Source organism: Melanostigma gelatinosum, assembly GCF_949748355.1.
Source record: "Melanostigma gelatinosum genome assembly, chromosome: 14".
In the NCBI taxonomy this organism is placed as follows: domain Eukaryota; kingdom Metazoa; phylum Chordata; class Actinopteri; order Perciformes; family Zoarcidae; genus Melanostigma; species Melanostigma gelatinosum.
In genome coordinates, this window is record NC_136647.1 from 11,968,091 (window position 1) to 11,991,865 (window position 23,775).

The 23,775-nt window shown below is 40.1% G+C and overlaps 4 protein-coding genes and 1 pseudogene across 6 annotated transcripts; all 5 read right to left on the reverse strand.

The window, feature by feature from the left end:
- Positions 1–1,358: 1,358 nt before the first annotated feature.
- On the reverse strand, positions 1,359–2,364 carry LOC306788012 (olfactory receptor 1M1-like; annotated as a pseudogene). The gene has a single exon. The product of its transcript is annotated as an olfactory receptor 1M1-like (transcript).
- A 1,367-nt stretch (positions 2,365–3,731) lies between these two features.
- On the reverse strand, positions 3,732–4,895 carry coa4 (cytochrome c oxidase assembly factor 4 homolog). Of its 2 annotated transcripts, none has more exons than XM_079283236.1 (2): positions 4,763–4,895; positions 3,732–4,082 (listed from the first exon to the last, which is right to left on the reverse strand). In XM_079283236.1, the coding sequence occupies exon 2, from the start codon at positions 4,053–4,055 to the stop codon at positions 3,801–3,803; it is 255 nt and encodes an 84-aa protein (XP_079139362.1). In that variant the 5' UTR covers positions 4,056–4,082; positions 4,763–4,895; the 3' UTR covers positions 3,732–3,800. The 2 variants fall into 2 exon arrangements, with proteins under 2 accessions (XP_079139362.1, XP_079139363.1); XM_079283237.1 differs by having other exon boundaries at positions 3,732–4,079; positions 4,763–4,885.
- A 640-nt stretch (positions 4,896–5,535) lies between these two features.
- LOC306788013 (olfactory receptor 1M1-like) lies at positions 5,536–6,519 on the reverse strand (the record flags this gene model as incomplete). The annotated part of the gene is made up of 1 exon (XM_079283342.1): positions 5,536–6,519. One exon carries the CDS (start codon positions 6,517–6,519, stop codon positions 5,536–5,538), a length of 984 nt encoding a protein of 327 aa, XP_079139468.1.
- Positions 6,520–10,880: 4,361 nt separating this feature from the next.
- On the reverse strand, positions 10,881–11,861 carry LOC306788014 (olfactory receptor 1F1-like; the record flags this gene model as incomplete). Its single annotated transcript, XM_079283343.1, has 1 exon — positions 10,881–11,861. The coding sequence occupies one exon, from the start codon at positions 11,859–11,861 to the stop codon at positions 10,881–10,883; it is 981 nt and encodes a 326-aa protein (XP_079139469.1).
- Positions 11,862–21,640: 9,779 nt separating this feature from the next.
- Positions 21,641–22,714, reverse strand: tpbgl (trophoblast glycoprotein like; the record flags this gene model as incomplete). The annotated part of the gene is made up of 1 exon (XM_079283135.1): positions 21,641–22,714. The coding sequence occupies one exon, from the start codon at positions 22,712–22,714 to the stop codon at positions 21,641–21,643; it is 1,074 nt and encodes a 357-aa protein (XP_079139261.1).
- Between the last annotated feature and the right edge of the window lie 1,061 nt (positions 22,715–23,775).

Here is a 23,775-nt window from a genome sequence, read left to right on the forward strand (position 1 = left end):
TCCTCCCAGCGATGTTTTTTAAACTGGCACAGGTCACAGTTGAGTGTCGAAACATCTACAGTGGCTCAAAGGTTGCAACATAAGCGAGACAAGACGAGTGGTAAAAGTAATAAGTAATAAATATACATTTATTCAAAGAAGACAAACCAAACGTCACCACAACATTCACATGCAAGCATGTACTCTGGAACCGAGCACAATAAACAAAGTGACAATGCAATTTTATGAACAACCAGAAGGCCAGCTGTCGTATATTAATAACTGAGGGTCATTGATGCTAGAGCTTGCACTGTACACATACATCCACTAGAAGGCAGGCACTCATCATATGATCTGAGAAACACTGCTCTAAACTATGTCCCCCATTATTTATTTATTCAGTACAGTGTAATGTATTGTTATTCTGTATCTTAATTTGGTCGGTTAATAGGAGCACAATATCAATAAGATACCACTAAGCATATACATTTTTACAAGATCTGAAGGACTTGTCTTCTGTAGTACATGATGCCACACAGTTCTCAAGGACCCCGTTACATCTAGATCCAGAATATGATTTAACCTGAATACATTTACACCTGGTGTTAACATTTGTCTCAGTGTCGATATCGAGGTCAGATTAAAAGTGACTAATCAGTGCAATATGATAGCTTGAATATTGCATGGTGTTTGTCCCCTGCGGATGGATTTGTCCTTAAACAGGCCAGAGTGAGACAAAGCGAAATGATTATAATGGGTCCGATGTGTGATGGCATCACCAGAGAGTGACTTTGACTTAAACAACCATCTGAAATAAAATAAAATACCACATTTTGTTTTTTCCCTGGTAAAATGTTTTTTTGGAGAGGTTTTTCCTTTTCCGAAACAAGGGTCAAAGCACAGAGAGTATCGTATGCTGTAAGGATTGTAAAGCCCCTTGAGGCAAATTTGTGATTTAGACTGGAGAAATAAAATGGACTTTTACTGTTTAAACTCGATCCTTTATTATCTTGGTTGGTAATAGATGGAGGTGTACATTACACAACAGCCAGTAGTTTTAGTTTTGCTAACTCCAACTCCCTTCAAATCAGAGATCATCTTACTTTTTTCCCCCAACAAAAGCTAACATCTTGTTTAATTTGTTTCTCAAAGAGTAGAGCTGAAACTGATTTGCTGCAACTCTGAAAAAATACAGCACACAGACCTTAAAAGTGCAGACATTTAATGCATGGATTCTTCCCGTAGCAAAAAAAACTGTGATGTATGGTAATGAGTCTATATTTTAGGTTTGGCCAACTGAAAGCATTTTTTTACAGTCAGGCCATTTTATTCACAAATATTTGAACGAACTAAAACCAAAGAAGGGCAGGGGACAGATTCTACACCAACATTTTAACATCTCGCCAAGATTTGCTCTTACGTTGGTCTGGTTAAATTAGATTTTCTCACCAGAGCCAGGGCTCTGATTTTGATCTCTTTGGTTTTCAAAGAGTAGACGATAGGATTGACGCAGGGTGGGATGCAAGAGGCCAGCGACAGGCTCAGCACACGTTGGTCTGGGTCAATCAGACGCAGATAAAACCCAATAGTAAAAATGGCAATGAGAGGAATGTAAAATACAGCAACAAGGATGATATGCTCAACGCAAGTGGACAGAGCTTTCACCCGACTGTCTAAAGATTTCATTCTGAACACGGTCACCAGGATAGCCACATAAGACAGAATAATAAAAGTAAAGGGTCCTACGAGGATCATAATCGTGAGAAAAGAAGCTGCAGACCACTGCATTGTGTAATCATTACAGGCTAGTCTGAACACAGGTGCATAGTCACAGAAATAGCTAAACACTCTGACAGAATTGCAAAATGAGAGTTGAGTCATTATACCTGTTGAAAATGCTGATACTCCCAGAGCAAAATACCAAGTCAGGCCGATAATACAAGACATGCTCCGCAAAGTGTTGACTGAGTTGTGACGCAGAGGGAAACATATTGCAATCAACCGGTCGTAGGCAAGGATAGCGAGCGCAATTGACTCCAAAGACCCAAATGCATAGTAGACAAACATTTGTACCAAACACAAGTTGAATGGAATGAAATTGTCCTTAACGAGGAATATCTTTATCATGCTGGGAATAGTGCATGTGTTAAGGACTATATCAATTACTGCGAGGTTGGTCACAGCCAGGAATTTTGGAGTATGTAAGCAGTGATTAAAAGAAATGACATAGATCACCAAACTGTTGAACAGCACTGTAACCACATAAACAAAGGACAGAAAGATGAAGTAGACACCGATGAAGGGAAATGTCTGGAATCCGATGATATAGAAGCCTGGAGGATGAATGATGAGAGAGTCATTTAAAACGGTCCTGAGAGAAGACATAGTTGAACTCCACAGCCTGTGTTGGAGGACGGCCTCTGCTTAAAAGCTCCACAGTCTACAGAACAGAGAAATCAAGTCACATTACACATTAAACCTCTATAGACTATAAACCACATGGATCATTTTCATGCCAGTTCAATGAGCATGATAAAACACAGCGGTATGCAACACGTATTCCAGTGAATTCACATGTGCTCAACAACAATCAGTCATACCTGATGTTCTCTCAACGATTGTTTAGCAGCAGCTCTATTTGATGCTGCATCCAAAAGGATGACAGCGTGTCTGACCTGTGTACAGCGAGAGATATACTTTCCTCATTGATCTCTTGAGATAGAGCTTCCAGCTGTTACTAAGGGGACCTCGTTCAGCAATACCCTATTAATGAATTGATCCATCAAGAGCAGGGCTCTGATTACACTTTTTTTTACAAGCTGTTGTGACATTTTTTATTTTACACTCTAGTATAAGCACTTACAAAATGCTTTGTGAAGTGAGTTTGTACACAGTGAGCAAACACCATGATGTTCCCTCAAGGTGCATTTATCATTAAAGAGGCCATGGCTCGAGTGGAAAGACTTGTACAGAAAGTGTTACGGCATATAAACTCTGTACTGGCAAAAATAATAATAAGTGTAAGAATGTACACGACTTGTTGCGTAATGTGCCACAAGGATGCATTCATCATTGGTGAGACAAAACAAAGACGTTCTAATGAGCTAATGGTTAATGACCTTTGCAGTAACAAACACACCTTTTACTCTTTGAATTTGGGATTAATGAATCTCCAAAGCACCTATTAACTAACCTATGATGGGCTGCAAGAGAAGAGACATCCTGACACTCTCCTCTGTCCACCTTTTCTTTTTAAATCAGATGACAAGTCTTAAGTTCAACATCCTCTTACTGACTAATACCATATATCTTTTTTTGTTGTCCCAAAGTTTATACTTGTAAACATTGTAGGCTTTTTACAGGTGTTTGAATGACTGACTTTCATTCAGTTTTAACCGAGATGAGCATTGTTGTAGCGATGTCTGGGCTTCGTGAGGAACCTTGTCATTTCCCACAAATAAAACGTGAACTGACAAAACAAAAATGTTGTCCCTTAAATTGAACAATACAGCAGTGACCAGGATATGTACTGAGTGCTTGGCAATTAACTTCCCACTGCTCTCTGGTGGACAAACCATATAAGACCCTGTTTCTAAATGACCTCAAACATGTCTTTGTTATTTCTGTTCCTCCATTTCCTTTATCAGCAAACAGAGACATCCATACAAACTGTCTGCGTTGGCTGATAAATCACATTTGGTCTCTTCACAAAACACACAAACTGAAAAGTCCAAGTCAGGATTTTTTTTGTCACCGATCACACTTTATTTTCTGAACAATAATTAAGTGATGTACAGTCTTTGCAGGGGGGTGTTGTGAGTTCAGCTGGGTGCGGACTGGGTGGAGGTCGGCTGCCGCTGCATCAGCTGTTCTTTCCGTGCGATTTGGAAGTTCATCATGCAGTCTTTGAAAGTCTGGACCTGGCTCTTGCACGTGCGCCAGTCCTGGTGTTCAGCCATGCACTCTTGCACAGCATAGTGCAGCTCAGCACAGCCAGTGCGGGATATCATCTGTTCAACGGGGTCGTCCTCATCGTCGTCTTTACGGCTGCGGTCATGGGGTGAAGGGGCTGCCATCCCGTTTCAGTGAACTCAGTGGGTCTGCTGAGGACAACATGTGATGTTATTGTTAATAAACAGGTGATCATAAGGTTTCAGTAACAACCACAAAACCTCCCCAGCTGTTCCTTCAGCGTGCCTTTGTTGTTCAGGCCTCTTCACAGTGACACCTCTAAATCTCCGGCTGTAACATCTGTAGCAATTTATTTATTTCAGTCACAATTATGAGAGAGACGATTTACACAAGATACTGCTGTATTCTGTCATTCATTGTCTGTACATTTCCATTTTAATCATAGTTCCTCACCTCTTATGACTCTTAGTTGGTGGTGTAGAATAGTTGGTGGTGTAGAATGTAAACTTACCCCGTCTCGTGAGGCACTTCCACTTTGTGAGGAAGTATTTATGTTTTTAATCAACCAGTCTATCATTTGTGCAATATGAAGACATTTGACTGATAGCTAGCTATATAGTTAGACCACCGTACTAGCTCGAGTTAGATTGTGAGGACTAGGACTTTTACTTGTCATGGATTCATTTTTAATCGTTGTATTGCTACTTCTTCTTACGTACAGTAACGATTTGGAAATACTCGTCAGTGTCAAAGTAACTTAACGAGGTCATTTAGCTGCACTAACAGCGTACCGTTACACTGCTTAACGTTACCAAAAGGCTAGCTTACTACTTACACATATTCACACACAATCAGCCGCCATTGTTCTCACCTGTTTATTCTCTTTGGGCGAATCTGTCCGTCACTGAAATTACGTTTTCCATAACCTGCTTTCTTCAGGACTTCTCGTAATCAACCTCACAGTCGGCGCTGTCGGCGCTCCGCGGAGGACACATTTGAGCGGAGGACGGAAGTGCAACCGTAAAATGGTTCCGTCGATACCTACATCGTTTCCGCTTCAGAAAACGAATGGCAATGAAGTAATTTTGTGAATAAATGCATGGGTATGTGAATGAAAATAGTGTTGCCAGTGCAGTTTTAAACCAAGTAGAGCAGTCACACTCACACGTACACATTGAAGCCACTAGAAGGCAGGCCACATCACCATTTGTTGTCCACGTTCTCTGGCTTATTGACAGCTTGTGTTGTATGTTGTTGTTCTGCAATGCGTATCTGTATAATGTACAGGTGGTTCAATCAGCCTGTAGAATACATAATCCGTATAGCCTGTTACAAAAATGTTTGTGTATTCACTCATGAACTTTATTTGATAGCCTAGTTTATAATGTTTTGAGTTGTTAACATAGTAACTAAAAGCGAACTAAACAAAAAAACATTGTCGCTATTATCTCAGATAATATGAAGACCAATGGGCTATGATGTGACGAATGGATCTTGCTACTGATTAATAACATGACTGACTAAACAGACTTTGACAGTTAAAGTGGCTTTATTAAACTGGTTTTAATGAAAACTGATGTCAGAATGAAAAGAGCCCAGGCTTTTGACCCATTACAATTAGAGCCTGAACTACTCATCATCCCTCTATTGTTTGCTGTTACGTTGGTCTGTGCCAATGTACTTTTTTCTCACCAGAGCCAGGGCTCTGATTTTGATCTCTTTGGTTTTCAAAGAGTAGACGATAGGATTGATGCAGGGTGGGATGCAAGAGGCCAGCGACAGGCTCAGCACACGTTGGTCTGGGTCAATCAGACGCAGATAAAACCCAATAGTAAAAATGGTAATGAGAGGAATGTAAAATACAGCAACAAGGATGATATGCTCAACGCAAGTGGACAGAGCTTTCACCCGACTGTCTAAAGATTTCATTCTGAACACGGTCACCAGGATAGCCACATAAGACAGAATAATAAAAGTAAAGGGTCCTACGAGGATCATAATCGTGAGAAAAGAAGCTGCAGACCACTGCATTGTGTAATCATTACAGGCTAGTCTGAACACAGGTGCATAGTCACAGAAATAGCTAAACACTCTGACAGAATTGCAAAATGAGAGTCGAGTCATTATACCTGTTGCAAATGCAATTATTCCAATAGACCAAGACCAAGTCAGGCCAATAATACAAGACATGCTCCGCAAAGTGTTGACTGAGTTGTGACGCAGAGGGAAACATATTGCAATCAACCGGTCGTAGGCAAGGATAGCGAGCGCAATTGACTCCAAAGACCCAAATGCATAGTAGACAAACATTTGTACCAAACACAAGTTGAATGGAATGAAATTGTCCTTAACGAGGAATATCTTGATCATGCTGGGAATATTGCATGTGTTAAGGACTATATCAATTACTGCGAGGTTGGTCACAGCCAGGAATTTTGGAGTATGTAAGCAGTGATTAAAAGAAATGACATAGATCACCAAACTGTTGAACAGGACTGTAACCACATAAACAAAGGACAGAAAGATGAAGTAGACACCGATGAAGGGAAATGTCTGGAATCCGATGATATAGAAGCCTGGAGGATGAATGATGAGAGAGTCATTTAAAACGGTCCTGAGAGAAGACATAGTTGAACTCCACAGCCTGTGTTGGAGGACGGCCTCTGGTCCACAGTGTTTAAAACTTCTCCAGTCTGAAAATCAGGGCAATCATATCATATTGTACATTGGAGAATGGATAGATAAAGTGCACAATTGTCATGCCATTCAGTTAAAACACATTTAAACAAAGCAGTATTTGTATAATGCATTCTCAGTAAGGTAAATCACTGATTAATGTGCTACAAGTCAATAAAAGAATCCTACCTGATCATCTGTGAAGAATGGTTCAGCACTAGCTGGTGATGCCGACTCTGCAAGCAGCATACAGATGTCTGCATGTCGGACTGGTGGACGGTGACGTATATATACTCTCCTGATGGACCAACTGAGACGGAGTCATTGTGCAGTACCGTATCAGTGAAGTTAGTTTAACCCCTGGAGAGTCGGGCTATAGGTTATTTATTAGGGCCCGAGCAACCGACAACGTCGGGCCGGCGAGGCCCTATTGATATTGTACCCGTTGGGGTAAACGTACGCATGGTTGGAGGACATGCCATGCATGAAAACTCACCACATTTTGGGGACTTGTCAGGCCCGGTGAATATAGCCATCTGAAAAAGAATGCATCTTTCTGTGTTAAGAAATGGCTCTCTAGCGCCCCCTACAAGTCGGACCTGCGACGCCCCTCGGCCAGTATGTCCGATTCACTTGAAATTTAACACACATGTCCACTTGAGCTATAGCTACAAAAAAGCCAATCAGACCCCTAACCTCCGCCTCCTTAGATTTTCCGCCATATTGAATTTAGTGTAAAACACATTTCTGCGAACTCCTCCCAAATGCTTTTTTTGCAAATTTGCTGTGGATGATTACTGGATCTACCTCATCAAAAGTTATCAAAAGCTTTCTGATATCTCTTAGCGTTTCCAAGATATGGACCAATAAACTTCTTAGGGGCGTGGCTTAATATCAATACACATAACTTCTCAACCGTTTGTCCTAAAATTCCAAATTTTGCAGCATATGTGCACATCGCATACTGTAACATACCGTGAGCATTGTTTTGCATTCAACCACTAGGGGGCGCTACAGTAAACCCGCAAAGCCTACTGGCTAAAGGAAATGTCTGATGTAACTCAGCTGGACTTGTTCCAAACGGTCCCAAACTTCACATACTTGATAACACTCATGGCCTGAGGATGTCTACAAGCTAATTTTCCCTAATACTCACACCGCCACCTGCTGGCGAAAGGAAATCTGCATTTTTTGACAAACACCATCCGATTTACGTGACTTTTACACAATGTGGTTTATACTTGATATAGAGCTACATAATGTACGTGTTCTGTAGTGCTAGGCAGCAGATACAGGAAGCATCTGACTATTTGCAAAGCATCACATCCAGCATCAGGCGGTCCACGCGGCCTGCTCGCAGCTTTCATTTTTGATTAAACTTCTACTACATTTAAAACAAAGGGTCGCTTTGTATATAAAGCGTCTGCTAAATGACTGTAATGTAATATAATATCATGCATTATTTCAGACGAAACTCCTAAAAATCTAATTTGTTCCGTATTTTGATGATTTCTCATCAGAATTAGTACAAATTCATAAATTTGTACTTCATTTTACAAAATGTCACCATAATATTGTCACTGTACAATTCCACTAACCGTTATCATTGAATTATCTGTAACTTTTAGTTATTGTCTCAGTGTCACAGAGCGGAAAAGGCGGATTTTAATTTTTCGTTTTTGTTTTTCTGATAACTTGTTCATCGTAGATAATTGAAAATACTATTCTCCTTTAGCCACAATGACCTCCACAACCTATTGTGAACAGACAGCGTATAATAACTGTGAGTTGAGGACCATCCACAGTGTAATCACTGCTTCATCTGACAAGCTATGTTTATTTTCAGGAAATGTAGAGGAGGCAGGAGGAGATTTGTACAGAAGTACTTATTGCACATTATTTCTAAAGATTTAGAATTATTTCTAAAGATGAACACAAAATAACTTTATATGAGGTGTTAAAACATTTAGAACATTGTGTGAACTGTGTTTGTACAAAGTGAGTAAACAGTAACAAATACATTTAATGACTCTTCTATTGCGCAGTGTTCCCAGAGGATGCATTTAAAATTAAAAAGGCTGTGGTGAGCCAAAACAAAACAATTCTAATGAGCCCAGTTTGTGTTGCCGTCACCAGAGAATGTTGGTTAATGACCTTAACTTCAACAAACAAACCTTTTACTGTACACACTTCAGACTAATTAATCTCAGTTGCACCTATTAGGAATAAAGACAATTAAAATTGAAGGGAAAGTGGTGTGAAGCTGTCACTTAATTCAACTTGCACCTGCTTTCAGAAGGCCGCAAGAGAAATGCCAGAAGTCGTTTCCTTGGCACTGCACCAAGTGTCCTCTGACTACCTTTTGTTTAATCAAACAACATGTTTAAGCTTTAAACTAATAGTTCTGCTTTATTTTACAAGTTGTAGGACTTGCAAACACTAACTTACATTCAGACTTTAAACTCAATTTGCCAGTGGTTTCTGTACATTCATTGTTAGCTTGTTAAGCAAATTTCCTCTTGTGACTACAACGCTAAAGCCAGGTTTATATTACACGTGTCATTTCAGTGAATATTGTGATTGTAAATAAATGATTCAGTCGAAATGTGCTCACTTGAATCATTAACAGATGTAGAGTAAACATGATGAAGTGGGTACTTTCAGGTCACTGAACCGCTTGCAAACGGTATGTTGTTCATGGTATTTGCCGTTTTGGTTTTGCACATTGTTTTAGATGATTTTTTGTTGAGTCACTAGGTTATTTCATGTTAAGGGCCATTCAAAATAGGGCACAGTTATGCATTTAAATGATCCCTCTGCCCATATTCTCAGAGCACCACACTGAACTGCAGCATAAAATGTTCCTGTTTAACCAGTTAATATCCATCCATCCCGTGTCTATAGAGGCATGATCCAGTTTTAATAGTTTATGTTTTATTTTTGAAACATAAAAAAGCTAAAATATTCATCCAAGACATAGATAACGTTATGAAAGCATATCTGAGCCTTTTCTCTCCTGCAAGTCTTAATACATAAAAAAAAAAAACAGAACAAAAATATTTGTGCCCTTTTCTGGTGCAATGAACCCTGGGAGCTCGTTCAGTTAAACTTCGTTCTGATTATGCACACTGCATAACACAACGCTCTGCAAGTACCTCAGGTAAACAATGAAACCTTCTTTTTCATCTGACAATGTATTAGGGATATAAATGTGAGATACAGTAAAACAAAGTTAAAGTGTTAAAAAGATAGGAGTGTTTCAGGTAACACACAAGAGCCAGAGCAGTCAAGTGTATCATACAATTACTATCAAATACAGCCAAGTATATGTTATGTCTATAAGTCAGTAATATGTGCTTTGAAATGTATTTAATTCACTTAAATCTGGTCAGTGTTCACATAATGGCAATACATATTCAGAAAAACATGGTATTGTGTAGTATGTTTTTAATTAATTGCAAAATAACATGACACTGCATATGTGTGGAAACGTGAAAAAGGTCCGGAGTGCTCAGAAGTTCAAACAACACTAATGAAGAGGCTCTTTAGAAGGGAACACAAACATCCTAATAGATCCTAAAAACACAGACAATGCTGGTTCATGTTAAGTTAGAGCTGGGTTACAGGAAGAAACAGAGCCCCAGCACTCACAGATAAAGGGTCTTTTTTTGATGGCTAGACACAAACCTATCCTAACTGATCCTAAGAGTGGCAGGAAAAAAGACATTCTAAGAATATGTCACATTTAATGAGATCGCGGTTTGAGTGTATTATCCAACTTTAGGGACTTGCTGGAGAGATGTATCCAGTTTTTGTTTTATAGCCTCTCCGTTGTTGTTTCATAGCATGTAGAATACTTTTAAAAATATTGGTCTGTGTCACAAATGCATTGACAATGTAATGAAATTGGCCAAAAATGATGTTGTCCTTAAGCCAATTAGGATGAAAACTCTGCATTCAGCACAGTATTTCCGTCTGTTGCCTTCTGTGGCGTGGAGTTGGCCATATACACTCTAAATGAATGTTATTGTTAGAATACTCAGTACTGTTTAAGATCTCTGCTGTTGGCATTCAAGACATCATGAAACAGTAAAAGTTCTTCCTCTGTGTGGGAACCTGGTTGTTTTTAAATGCTGAGGAATCAAACTTCCAAAATAGGCCCCTTTTTTTTGCACCACTCTCTCACACACACACACACACACACACACACACACACACACACACACACACACACACACACACACACACACACACACACACACACACACACACTCACACAACATCCTTGACAGTTGAGTGTTAAAATAAAGTTGTCAAGGGCTTATTTTAATTCTATGAACCAGTGCCAGGGCTCTGGTTCTAATCTCTTTGGTCTTCAAAGAATATACAATGGGATTGATGCAGGGTGGGATACAAGTGGCAAGTGACAGGCTCAGGACACGCTGGTCCCGGTCAATGGATCGCACATAAAGCCCTATCAAGAATATGATGAATATAGGAATGTAAAATACAGCAACAAGGATGAGGTGCTCAATGCAAGTGGCCAGAGCTTTCATCCTATTGCTTACTGATTTCATTCTGAACACAGTGACCAATATGCTGAGATAAGACAGAATAACACAAGTAAAAGGGAACATCAGATGCACCATACTAGAAGTTGAAGCTATAGACCAGTGCAGTGTGTAATCATTGCAGGCGAGTCTGAACACAGGCGCATAGTCACAGAAATAGCTGAACACTGTGACAGAATTGCAAAATGACAGTCGAGTCATGATCGCCGTGCTGTATGCTGTTCTACTCAGATTGTAAACCCAAGTCGCGCATACAATACACAACATGATCGGCAGTGTGTTGAATAAGTTCTCACGCAGAGGGAAACATATTGCAATGAACCTGTCGTAGGCAAGTATAGCGAGTGAAAATGGTATAGCGAGTGAAAATGACTCCAAAGATAAAACAGTATAGTAGACATACATGTGTAACAGACAGAGGTTAAATGGAACAAAGTTGTCCTTAAAGAGGAATGTCTTAATCATGCTGGGAATAACGCATGTGTTTAAGGTTACGTCAATTACCGCAAGGTTGACGACAGCCAGAAATTTCGGAGTGTGTAAGCAGTGGTCACGAGCAATTATGTAGATCAGTACAATATTGAACACCAGCGTAACCACATAAACAAATGCTAGAAAGATAATGTAAACACTGATGAAGGGAAATGTCTCAAATGCAACGATATAAAATCCTGGAGGATGAATGATGACAGAGACATTTACAACAGTCCTGAGAGAAGACATGGTCCTCTGGTCCAGGGTGCGTAAAAGCTGTGTGGTCTGAAAAAGAGGGGAAAGAATACATCTTATTTCTTATCTTTCCTTCATTTTTTTTCAGCATAAATGCACAATTTAGGACACATACACACTTTTGCATTTATCATTGAAACAATACTTTTTCCACCTGAGTGATTCAAGTCACACACAACAGAAAGTGTACTTTTGGCTGACCTGTTCAGTTGATGATGGTGTTACACAAAGTGGCCCCATGCAATGCTGACTCCAATAGTTGCCATCGAATGTCTGCATGTCTGACCTGTGCACAGTGGCAATTATACCCTCTTCATCAATCAATCTCCAGAGATAGTGTGCAGTCTTCTAATTAAGAATAGCATGGATCAACAATACAATAATGAGCAGTGCCCTTTGAAATTAAAGGTTAATGCAATGGAGTGCTTTGGCTTCTAATTTATCTTGCAGGCAAAACAAACATGTTACTGTTTTGGGATTCTGAGCACCACATTCATCTGTATCTCAAGAGCAGGAAAACATGCAGGTTATAATAGAACTTAATAACACTGAAACTCAACTGGCAATCACCTTTATTTCCATCAGACAACATTAATGCCGTGTATGTATTAAGAGACCTGTCAATCATATTGGGGTTGGGTGTGACTCCTCTGTTTTCATTTGATTGTGGCTTTTCAGGAATTGATGAACAAATATAAGAATGATGAAGTTGTTGGTGTGGTGCAGACATGCTTTTCGTGCAACGGATTGAAACTTGATGTTGTAGTCTGAGCTTGGAGGCCAGTTTCAGTGAGACAGCAGAGTCAACGGCAGATAATAAAATGTTGGAGTTGTATTGCACTTAATATACCTGTCATCCTGATTTTGGGAGGATATGTACACATTTTGTATCTCTTTGTTGCCACATAAAGAAATACTTCTAAACCACAAAACCGTCTTACGCTCCTAAGCTCTGCTCGTGACATTTTGTGTCTATCTCTGTTCTTTACAACATAGAGACTGACTGATTTATTAGATCTGGTCAGAAGCCTATTGACCAGTCAGGTCTCACAATTGTCCCAATGTAAACCAGAAACGGGGCTGGTCTAGATCTTATCGTCTTAACCAACAACTTGGACTCCTGCCTGATCTATGGGACTCTCAAACACACGTAAACCTACTTGCCATTACAAACCAGTATTATTGCACCAAATTTGATGGTAAAATATTTCATTTAATGTTGCAAAAGTTCAGGTCCACTATGTGATAGTGTAGGAAAAGAATCTTTGTGTAGAACTTAAAGTGGGTGAAAAGCAAAAGAAGTCTAAAGGGAGCGTTTATCAGCCAACAGTCCATAATGACTCCAGACAAAATGACTTTCTGCTGCATATGACACCTCAGAGTCTTTCTAATGAACCCAGCTTGAGATTTCATCACTCGAGAAAGCCGGTTAATGGCCCTTCATGTAACAAACAAACCTTTTACTGTTCAAGCTTTGCCTAATTAATCTCACCTGCATCTATTAGCAGGTCTTGCAGTCTCACATTCTGAGGTAAATGGATTGGAAATTGGGACCCCTGTGCACAGTGCTTTCCCCCCAAGAGTACCTCGTCTGAAATAACAAGCTATGTTTATTCAAACAACACAGTAACATATCATTTGATTCTGTAGAGGCTTAGTTAAATGTAAGCACACAATACATTGTGCACCTATCAACGAATGATCAAAGCTGTGATTTTACTGTAACAACCATAAACTCACTTTGTTTGTTTCTCCCACTAATCACACTGTGTCATTGCCGTCTTTGGTTTCTTATATTCAACCATGACTAATACAAATACAATACTAACTATAATACAATATTCACTGTTTAGTAATCGAAAACAGGCCACGGTGACCCCAGACTATACAGGCTTCTCTCCTGCCTCTTTGGCTCCTGGGAACCCTGCTAATGAGCTCTATTTGTGATGTCATTACCAAATGATGCTGGTTAATGACTCTGCCTGTACCAAACAAACCTTTTACTGTTCAGACTTAAGCCTAATTAATCTCATATGCATCTATTAGAAGGTTTTGCACTCTTGCAATTAAAACTTGAGTGTAATGGGAACGGGTGTACAGCGATATTAATGAGTTTGTGGTGTTCTTCAAAAGCTCAATTATAAACCCACTAATTGTCGAATCGTCACCTCTTCTCTGATAGGCCTGCGAGCTTAGCCCCTATATGCTGTTGATGCCTTTTCTGAAGTTGCCTTTCTGAGTATTGGACGTGTGATAAAAGTTTCATTAAACTTCAGATTGTGTTCACAGTTATTTGCTGCGTTGGCCTTGGACTAAAACAATTTACTGTGCAATCTCCAAAAGGAACATAATTCATTGGGAAATAGGCTGAATGCTCACAATACATCTAGAAGTTATTTGTGTACGGAAGCAGGGAATTCAAAATGCTTCTAAATAACTTACTGTGATGTCCTGGGTAACCACAATCAATCAATATATTTACCATCCAATGTTGGGTATTTAAAGCGAGGTGTAACATTATAGGAGGCGCCAGCATTAATCTACCCTGTTCTCTTTTTCCACACATCAGAAATGAGTGGAACTCATTGGGGTTGTTTTTATGTGGGGTAATATGAGGCAGAGTTTGCTATAAACAAAGTCAATCAGTGGCCCGATAGTAGAAACACAGAATTATTTAAACAAAAAAACTGTATTTATTGTGGATTAGACACAACTGGTTGATACCTAATCTGCTCAATAAGGTCAATATTGGCACTGACTGGCAGTATACAATTGAAACTTATAAAATATGGTGTCTCCATATTATTTAAGTGGTTTGAAAGTCCAACAGTGTAATACATTCTTTAAAAAAAAAAAGTCCAAGATCATCACAAGGGTATTACAGTAAAAATGTCGACATAACATCGTGAAAAACAGGGGCGAGTCAGTGCTAAAGCATTAAGGAGACTTTGAAAATAGGAAAAGTTAGTGATCAGGTCCGGCCAAGAGCCCAGCATGATCCATGAGAACAGAGCAGATAAGAGACATCTTTAGTGTGCAGTGCAGTATACGAACTGCAACGATTTACTGTCAGAGCAAAGTCCTAAAAAACACAATATAAAGTTATAAGTTAAGGAAAGGCTCTTTACTTAAACTGTCATAATAATCATTTTTGCATGAGTTAGTATCATTAAACAACTATACAAAGTGAAGGCACTGTGCTGAACTGCAGTTTTTATAGCAGTTTACTTAACATGAGATATCATTTACATTATTTTGTATTATTTACAGAGGGCTGTAAACATTATATGGACATATTATGGGGGCTTAATGCCCTTCCATTGATTATTGATCAATATTTAAGTGTTTACAACTGAACTCACTATTAAATCTCCCAATAAAAATCCTTTCCCAAATAATGAGTAATCCTCAATCATTTTGAATGTAGAATTTTATATTTTGTGCTATACAGAATAAAAATGTGTCTGTACCTATAATTATTTCATTTCCATTAATGCCCAAACATATTTGACCAGTTTGATCAGGGTCTGTGGATAGCGAGTCATTTTCTAAGTGAAATAGGACACGGTTGTTTTCATCAGCAGCATGATAGCACAGCCACAAATACAGGTCATCTCTATTCATGATACTGTATACACAGCCACAGAGTAATCCCTCAGAATATAAGAGACCCTTATATTTCATGTATTGCAAATCAGAAGAGCCATATGTTCATTTATTTCTAATCCAGAGAGTGTTAAATACTTTAATACGTATTTAATTATCACCGCAGTACGGAGACTGTCAGACAGATGTTGATTCAAGTCTGTGGTAATGTTCAAGGACATGTTGTGTCTTTTAATGTTATATTGCATCATATTTCATCATCGTAACCACACTTTACAATAAGTGGTGTGACCACATCTTTCATACCCTTGTAAAATACAATACAGTGTTGAAAGTGTTGAAGTGTAGGAATGAATCAACACATTTTGTTGTCCGTGGGATAAGAGGACAGCCAAACAGCCACACGTGGGTAGTAGCTGGCCCGTTTTAATGGTGGGTGCAATAAGTCAGCGTGCACTCAAATGCACGCTGAATGATATAACAAGGTTGTACTCTTCTAAACAAACTACAGCCCACAGAACATCATGTTGGAGCTGTATCCGCTTAGCATTATACTGTCGGGATGTATTGTGAGTGCAGTGAAACATGAAACCAGGACTTTCCAGGATTTTGTTCTGAGGAATTTTGAAATACAAAAATAAATGTGACAGGGAAAGAATGGTGAAAGTATCTTGTACTGTAACATGCTTTTGTTGCATGTTTAAAATCGAGTTGTAATAGTTGGCTTGACATTGTTCTGAGAGGAGAGAGCTCTTTAAATGCTCAGAAAATCATGGACATGTTGTCAGAGCAGATGCTGTTTTCTCCGAGGCAGCGAGCCGATGTGACCGCTCAGAGGATCTGCAGCTTCTCTCGAGCGAAGGACAACATGAAATATTCAAACTGCCGAGATTGCAATTTTTTTTCACAGCCATTTGAACGAGAAGCAGCCTTACATACTCATACTGCTCAAACAGGCTCGCTGGCAGCTCATTAGCAGAGCTAGATGGTGCTGTGATTGATGGGCGTGAGATTTAATGAGCACCAAACATTTAGTAATCAGGCTGAATATTTGTCATTAGGCATTTAAATGCTTTATTGTTGTTTTTAGAATTGCTTCAGTGATTAAAAAACAATGTATTGAAATATATTTGTGTGTTACTGTAATTAGAGGCACTGTGGTGTGCTTCTGGCACCTGTGCTACAGAAAATGAGGCAATTTAAGTGAGAAATGCAGAGCTGTTTGTCTGATGTATAGAGTATAATTCTGTTTCCAAACACAAGTATATGTGTACTCTGTGTTCTTACGACGCAGATCTGCGAAAGCCAGGACTTTTGCCATAATTAGTATTTTTCACATCAGATTAGATGTGAATTTCTCTTCATCCTATTTTATTATTATCTTCTCTTATTTTGACTGAGCGTAAATGTATACCGTTATAAGTGACCCGTATTCATTTAACAAATGACTGCAGTGTAGCTTAAATGTTCTAAAATAGAAGCATCTGCATGTTATTACTCTTCGTGTTTGTACCTTCACTGCTGATTTCAAGATATCATTGAAAGATAGGTTTCAAACTGAAAAACATGGGCTATTCTGTTAATGAAATTGGCTGCTGAGCATGTCTAAATAACAACTCTACGCCTCAGACAACTAATCATTCATTCAAGTGTTGATGGAGTGATTTCTGCTTATATTTCCTACTTGTCCTTGAGAGTACATTCCAGCCAGTAAAAGCTTAATTAGGGCCTCTTAGCTGTGAGGCAGTTGCTGAATATTCAGCATTCAGTACCATAGACAGCAACTTTGTTTGAAGCGTTCTATGAAATGACAGGGCCGTCAGCAAGTTTGTCATGTGAGTCATTAGAGAAGCATCTATGTGTGGCGTTAGTTGGATAGTTCTCATAGTACTCAAGACCGGTCTCGGTCTTTAAGCCGCCTTGTCTTGGTCTCAGACTCAAGACCAGTCAAGACCACAACTGCGAGGATATCACTAAGTTGCCTGTACATTGTCTGCTTTATTTGTTTACACCATAACTGTGTTCGCGCATAGAAAACTAAAAGGACAATTTCCCACACATAACATTTGTCTCTGCAAGGCCTTTGTGATTATTTTATCAATACATTTCTCATGGTACACTGACACATACACACATACAGCATGTATATGGTCATAAAATAGGTGAAAATATTTGTTTTTATGAGAATGTGGACATTTCTCATCACATTTAGGAGTGACTTGCATGTTCCACATGTTATTATTAGTGTGTCATGCAGTGCGGGACTCGTACTGCTCTGGTCTTGGTCTTGGTGTTGACTTGGTCTCATCCCTTCAAATTCTTGGTCATGACTTGGTCTTGGTTCAGGTGGCCTTGACTACAACACTGCTGGGAGGTGAAGGGTATTATGGGATTTTTGTGAACCAAATGATCCATTGAAGGAAGACCTCGCTGGAAAGAACTTGATTGAAATTAGTGTGTGAAATCTAATAATTGATGTTTGCCCTCCAGTGGGGGATTAAGGTCAAAACTCTCTCTCTGTATCTCTGACCTGCAAGTCAACGGGTTTAATTAGTGCATAGATCTGAGACAGCTGGACAGCTTGTGAGGACAGAATCTGTCCTCCCGGTCAAAGGCCAATCGACCAGCCAACTGTGTTTATCCACATACTCATCAAAACCCAGGCCAGGACTGCATCCGTCCTCTTTAAAACCTGATGTGGTTCTGATCAAAACCCACGAGCTTTGAGGTCAGAGGCCAGACAAAAGTTCACAATATCACACTTCAGAATATCGGTTCCCATGGTTTGTAATTACACTGCAGAGTAGCCAGAAAATGGAACTATTGATTGGAGTAGTCCAGATGTAAGATGGGATTGATTATTCCATAATTTTCTTTCTTGTCTTGTACAAGACTTTTATGGTAGTCTCTGTTCATCTTACTCTGTGTGAGCGTTGGCTGTATGAATTAAGTCAACAAAATAATATGATGAAATGCCAAATGTTAAGTATTCCCCGAAGGGTGGATTTATCATCAAACAGGGCACGGTGACCCCAAACAAAAGGATTCACTCCTGCCTCTTTGACTCCTGGGAGTCTCTCTAATGAGCTCCTATTTAGACGGCATTACCACTGAATGCCGGTTAATAATGACCTTGCTTGGAACAAACAACCAAACTTTTTATTGTTCGAATTTAAGCTTAATTAATCTCATAAGAACCTGTTAGGAGTCCCAAGCATGCACTCAATAAAACTGCAAGGGAATTTGTGGGGGTGCACACTGATAATGAGCTGTAAATGTCGGTCTTGAAAGCTGACAATGAATTGAAAGTAACCATGGTAATTGTGACATGATCAACCCTTCTCTGATAGATATTCAAAGCTGTATGGTTTAAAAATGACTTCCACTTCTTCCTTTTTGGGGAGTCCCCGTCCACAACTTTAATTCCAATCCTCCAAAATGTGAAGTCTAATCTTAAAGTGACCTCTGAGAGATCGTCAGCGATCTGAAAGGGCTGAGAGAGAAAGAGAACAATGACAGACATTAGAGAAGCATATTTATATTAAAATATGTATATTTCGGTTGATGGGCTGTGAGACATCGTAGAGAAAGTGTTGCTACGGAGGAAAGACGGAAGCCATTTAAAAAGTCGCCTGAAGTTCAGATGCTCAGACGAGATTCAATTCTCGGAGAGCAGCAGCTGTTCAACAATTCAGGCGATAGTTTCTCGCTCATTTTAGACATCTAGTTTGCAGTCGGGCTTTGGCCATTCACATAAAGAGCAAGAAGATGAGTCATCGTTTTGCATAAGTCAAGGACATTTGGTGTCTGGACTAAAGAACTCTAATGAATCTTTTCTCGACTCCCCTTTTCTTTATCTGTCTCTTTCCGTTCTTCCCTTTTTTCACTGGGCTCAGCTTAAACCCCGACCCTGCGTCCTTTACAAAGTCACTCAACTGGATAAAGTAATTTACCTGGATGAAGGGGAGCGAGAAAGCGAAATAGACAGAGAAAGGGAGGGTGTGTCCTGTTTTTTTAAGGTAGGAATGTAGCAAGATGGCAGAGGAACAAAGAAATGGAGCAATGACAAGTGAAGTGCAGAGTTGAAGCCCGAATGCTTTCAAACAACAAATTCAGTCTTTTTGACCAACAATAACAAAATAACTATCTATCTATCTATCTATCTATCTATCTGTCTATCTGTCTATCTATCTATCTATCTATCTATCTATCTATCTATCTATCTATCTATCTATCTATCTATCTATCTATCTATCTATCTATCTATCTATCTGTCTGTCTATCTATCTATCTATCTATCTATCTATCTATCTATCTATCTATCTATCTATCTATCTGTCTATCTATCTATCTATCTATCTATCTATCTATCTATCTATCTATCTATCTATCTATCTATCTATCTATCTATCTATCTGTCTCATCCATTTGTTTATTAGCAAACATCTCTTACTAATTACGTTTTACATGATGAGAACAGAAAAGCCTATTTCTAACCAGCCTTGTGTTTCAAAATGATCTATTTATTGACGATGAATCATTTCTTGCATTGTTGTCTTAAATCTGGTGTATTAATCAACGTTTATTATGATTTATAGGAGAGTGAAAGCAGGGGAATTCATGCTGATTTTGAATAGTTTTGTGAACCATTTGTCCCCATGCACAAACACATTAATTAACTCTTACATTATAAAACTGCAATTTGTATATGAAGCAAATCAAAAGTCAGAAACACTTTCATCTATTTCATAACTAACGTGTTTCAGTTGGACTCTGTTAAATGACTCAAATGAATATTCTCACACACACACACACACACTCTCCTGTTGTTTTCCAGCTTTCCATGTTTGACCTTTAGTTAAGACGGTTGATGAGCTCCGGGGTGCGGAGAGACACTGACTTCACGGGTTGATCGTGATTCTTCGTGGTTTATTCGTCCCAGAGCTGATGAGATGAACACTGCCATGCCTTTCAGTTACACCCCTCAAGCAGCAGACCTCTAGCAGCCTCGGACTGTTTGGTGCTTTAAAAAGAAGCAGGTGAGATAGTCGAGACCTTTCCTAGTGAGCGGAAGTGCTGACGATGTGACATCTTACTGTAGTTCAGGTAAACTTATTCAAAACTTGACATGGAGCCGATGCCCTCCTTCACACCTGCTTGGAGCGATTTCACAAAAACTTTCTTTTACAAAATACGACAGGGAAACACTTCCAGTGTTGAATGTCTGGCACAGTGCTGCATGCAGTCAACATTTCCTGACAGTGATGATAAAATGCGCTGACGTAAAGAACACTGCTATAACTCGCCATTTTTATTTGACCTTTTATTTATGTTCTGGTTGGTTCTCTATGCCTACAACAGTCACATGCATGGTTAGATTCTGTCTCTTCCTCTTCTGCCACTTCCCGGATAAACTGACCTGGAGTCAAATGATGCATGTGTGTTATTTTCAGAGATCAAAGACTGTTCAGAAAAGCCAGGTTGGTAACTTACCCCATGTTCCTGATGATGAAATATGACAGTATACTCAAGCATTGCCTGCTTGCACGAACATGGCACTTCCCTGCCTCATCTTACCTGCCCGAGTCTCCTTCTCCACTTTCCTCTCTCACCCTTTGCAATATGCACTCCCTCATTAGAAACACAAATACCTTGTTCTTCCTGTGGGGTCTGCTGAATGTAGGCCATTCGTTTGCAACAATTTGCAAAGGGCTGCAGTATTCAGGAATTACAGGGATTCACAATTTCATTCAAGTTTTTCAAATCAGAAATTCTACATAACTTTACTGTTTATTTGTCACTTTGATAAGAACATAAATAATACTAAGTTAGTCTGACAAGCTGCTGTAGACTGTGCAGGTTAACATGATGCATGGAAAGCATTCCTCTATTGAGGAGATACAATGTGTACAATGGTGCTTGGAAGTTTAAACATTCAGTTGTGCAAGATGAACTCTTAATAGTCTCTTAAAGTCATTTAACTGTGTTTGGCTCTGTGGATATCCCAGTGTGAGAGGAATACCACATGCAGTTCATTGGCCCCACAGCTGAAAAAGATGAAACTATTTGTAAAAACTATTGGTTTTGGATTGTAACAGGGCACTGCCAGGGAAACGTCGCATCCCCTGTCCTCTCACCACACGGAATTGGCCAGATGTTTCAGGAGGTTAAACGGCCACGTTGGCCAGTCTCGGGTCTGAGTCCTGTTCGTAGCGGTACTGGTAGACCTCCATCTGGTCCCGGCACGCATCTCTGATGTTGTTGAGCCACCGTTTGATGCCTCCCCGGTTGAGATATAGCACCATTAGAAACACCAGCCCGATCAGAGCCAGCACTAAACCGAGGAACACGTACGAAACCGCCTCGAGGTTCTCCTTCATACAATCCACGTCCTCTTCCCGGAGCATCTCCACAGGAACCCCCCTCTTGGCCTCCGGCTCGCTGCACAGGAGAAGCCCCGCATCCGGGCACTGGGATGAGTTCTTCAACCAGTAGTAAAACGCCTCCAGTTCGCAGTTGCACCGAAACGGGTTTAAAGCCAAGTAGACGCGTATGCGCTTTTGCTGGTACAACATGGTTAAATTGCCTCCCCCTATGCTCTCTATTGAGTTATTTACCAGCACTAACGCGTGGAGGTTGTGCATATCTAATCGCAGCAGGGGAATTGACTTCAGCGTGTTTCCCGCTAACTCCAGTCTGTGGAGGTTGCGCAAACTTTGTGTGTTGAGCGCATTCGAGAGCTGCTCTGTGGCCGGAGGTAAAATAGAGTGATTTAGATAAAGAGAGCGAAGCTCCAGTAAGCCATGGAAAGCCCTGGCTGAGATGTACTCCAGCTGGTTGTGGCTCAGATCCAGCAAATGCAACCGGGGGAGTCCCAGGAAGGCGTAAGGTTCAATAACCTGTATCCCGTTATGGGACAGGGAGAGTGTCGTCATTTGCAACTCCGTCCCGTTGCTCATGAACGCACCGCGCTGTAAAGTTGAAATGTTTTTCCCCTTGAGTATCAAGGTGGACGTCCACTCCGGTATGTCTGCCGGCACCTCGGTGTCCTCCCCATCACGGCAGGTCACTGTCCCGGAGTCTTTGGCACAGATGCAGCACGACGGGCAAGCGTGATCCGTCCTGACAGGAGAAAACAACAAACACGCCACTGCTGCGTAATACAAACACCGCTGGTTCCAAATAGAAAAAAGACACTTTGAATTGTCGGCACTGTAAAATATCCACATCTTCCCCCTCATTTAAGTCTCAAAGAAAGGTCTGTGCCGATGTGTCTTGCAAAAAAGGTGACCGACTACTCTCCTATCTGGCATGTAAAGTCGATTCAGTCCGGCTTCGGTTACTTTGAACCATCAGAATATAAGGAAAAAAACGCTCTTTCCACAGTCGCCTCGGTGCTCTGTGTCTCTGTCCGGAGAAAAGATGGGTTTTCTTTGGGATATTTACGCATCGGTACGGTGGATAACAGCCGAGTGTGGCTGCGTGAAAAGCTGCAGATATGCGCTCCCTTGGTGGTATTTTTGACGCCTGTCACAGAGAGAGAGAGAGAGAGAGCGGGAGAGGGAGAAGGAGAGAGCGATGCACGTGACAATGTAAGTATCCCACTCCCAAGTCATCCTAATTCTAGTTTTTTTTAAACATAATTAATATAAAGGGACATTTAATACAGATGTGTAGCATAAATGCTACACAAGTTATTGTTTGCAAAAATATAGAAAGCCCCTCCTTATGTGGAAGACTCTTGAGTTATTGTATGTCGTTTTTCCCATTGGAAAAAACCTCAAACCCAATCCGCCAGTTTGAACAACAAATGAGGTCGTTTATCATGAGTTATGCCTGAATGGTTGCAGAATAATTGAACTCCAAGAGAGTTTGTTGTTTCCTTTCCACGTCACGTTTCCATCTTAACAGCCTTAATTTATGGCATCTTTTGTTTGTTGCAAATCAGTTGCTGTAATTATGTGCAGGCAGTGGAGCCTGTGAGATGGGGGCCTTGGTCAATTCTTTCCCATTGATCCCTTTTCCAAAGAAAGAAAACAGAATTTTGGAGAGTTGGTCACGCTCTCCACGTCTACAGCATAGAGTTGGCAAACAAATCAATACGCTTGAACGCATAAGCCGCTTCTAACAGAGAGAGATATCTGATGCTGGACTGACAAGGGGCTGGGGCTGCCATGCTGTTTCTGCTGATGAACCGGAAGCATAGCCTGGAAGGGCACCATGGCACACAACATCACTCAAATTCATTAGGCTACTTTTATCTTTTATCTGAAGAGGAAATAGTGACAATATTTTAACTATT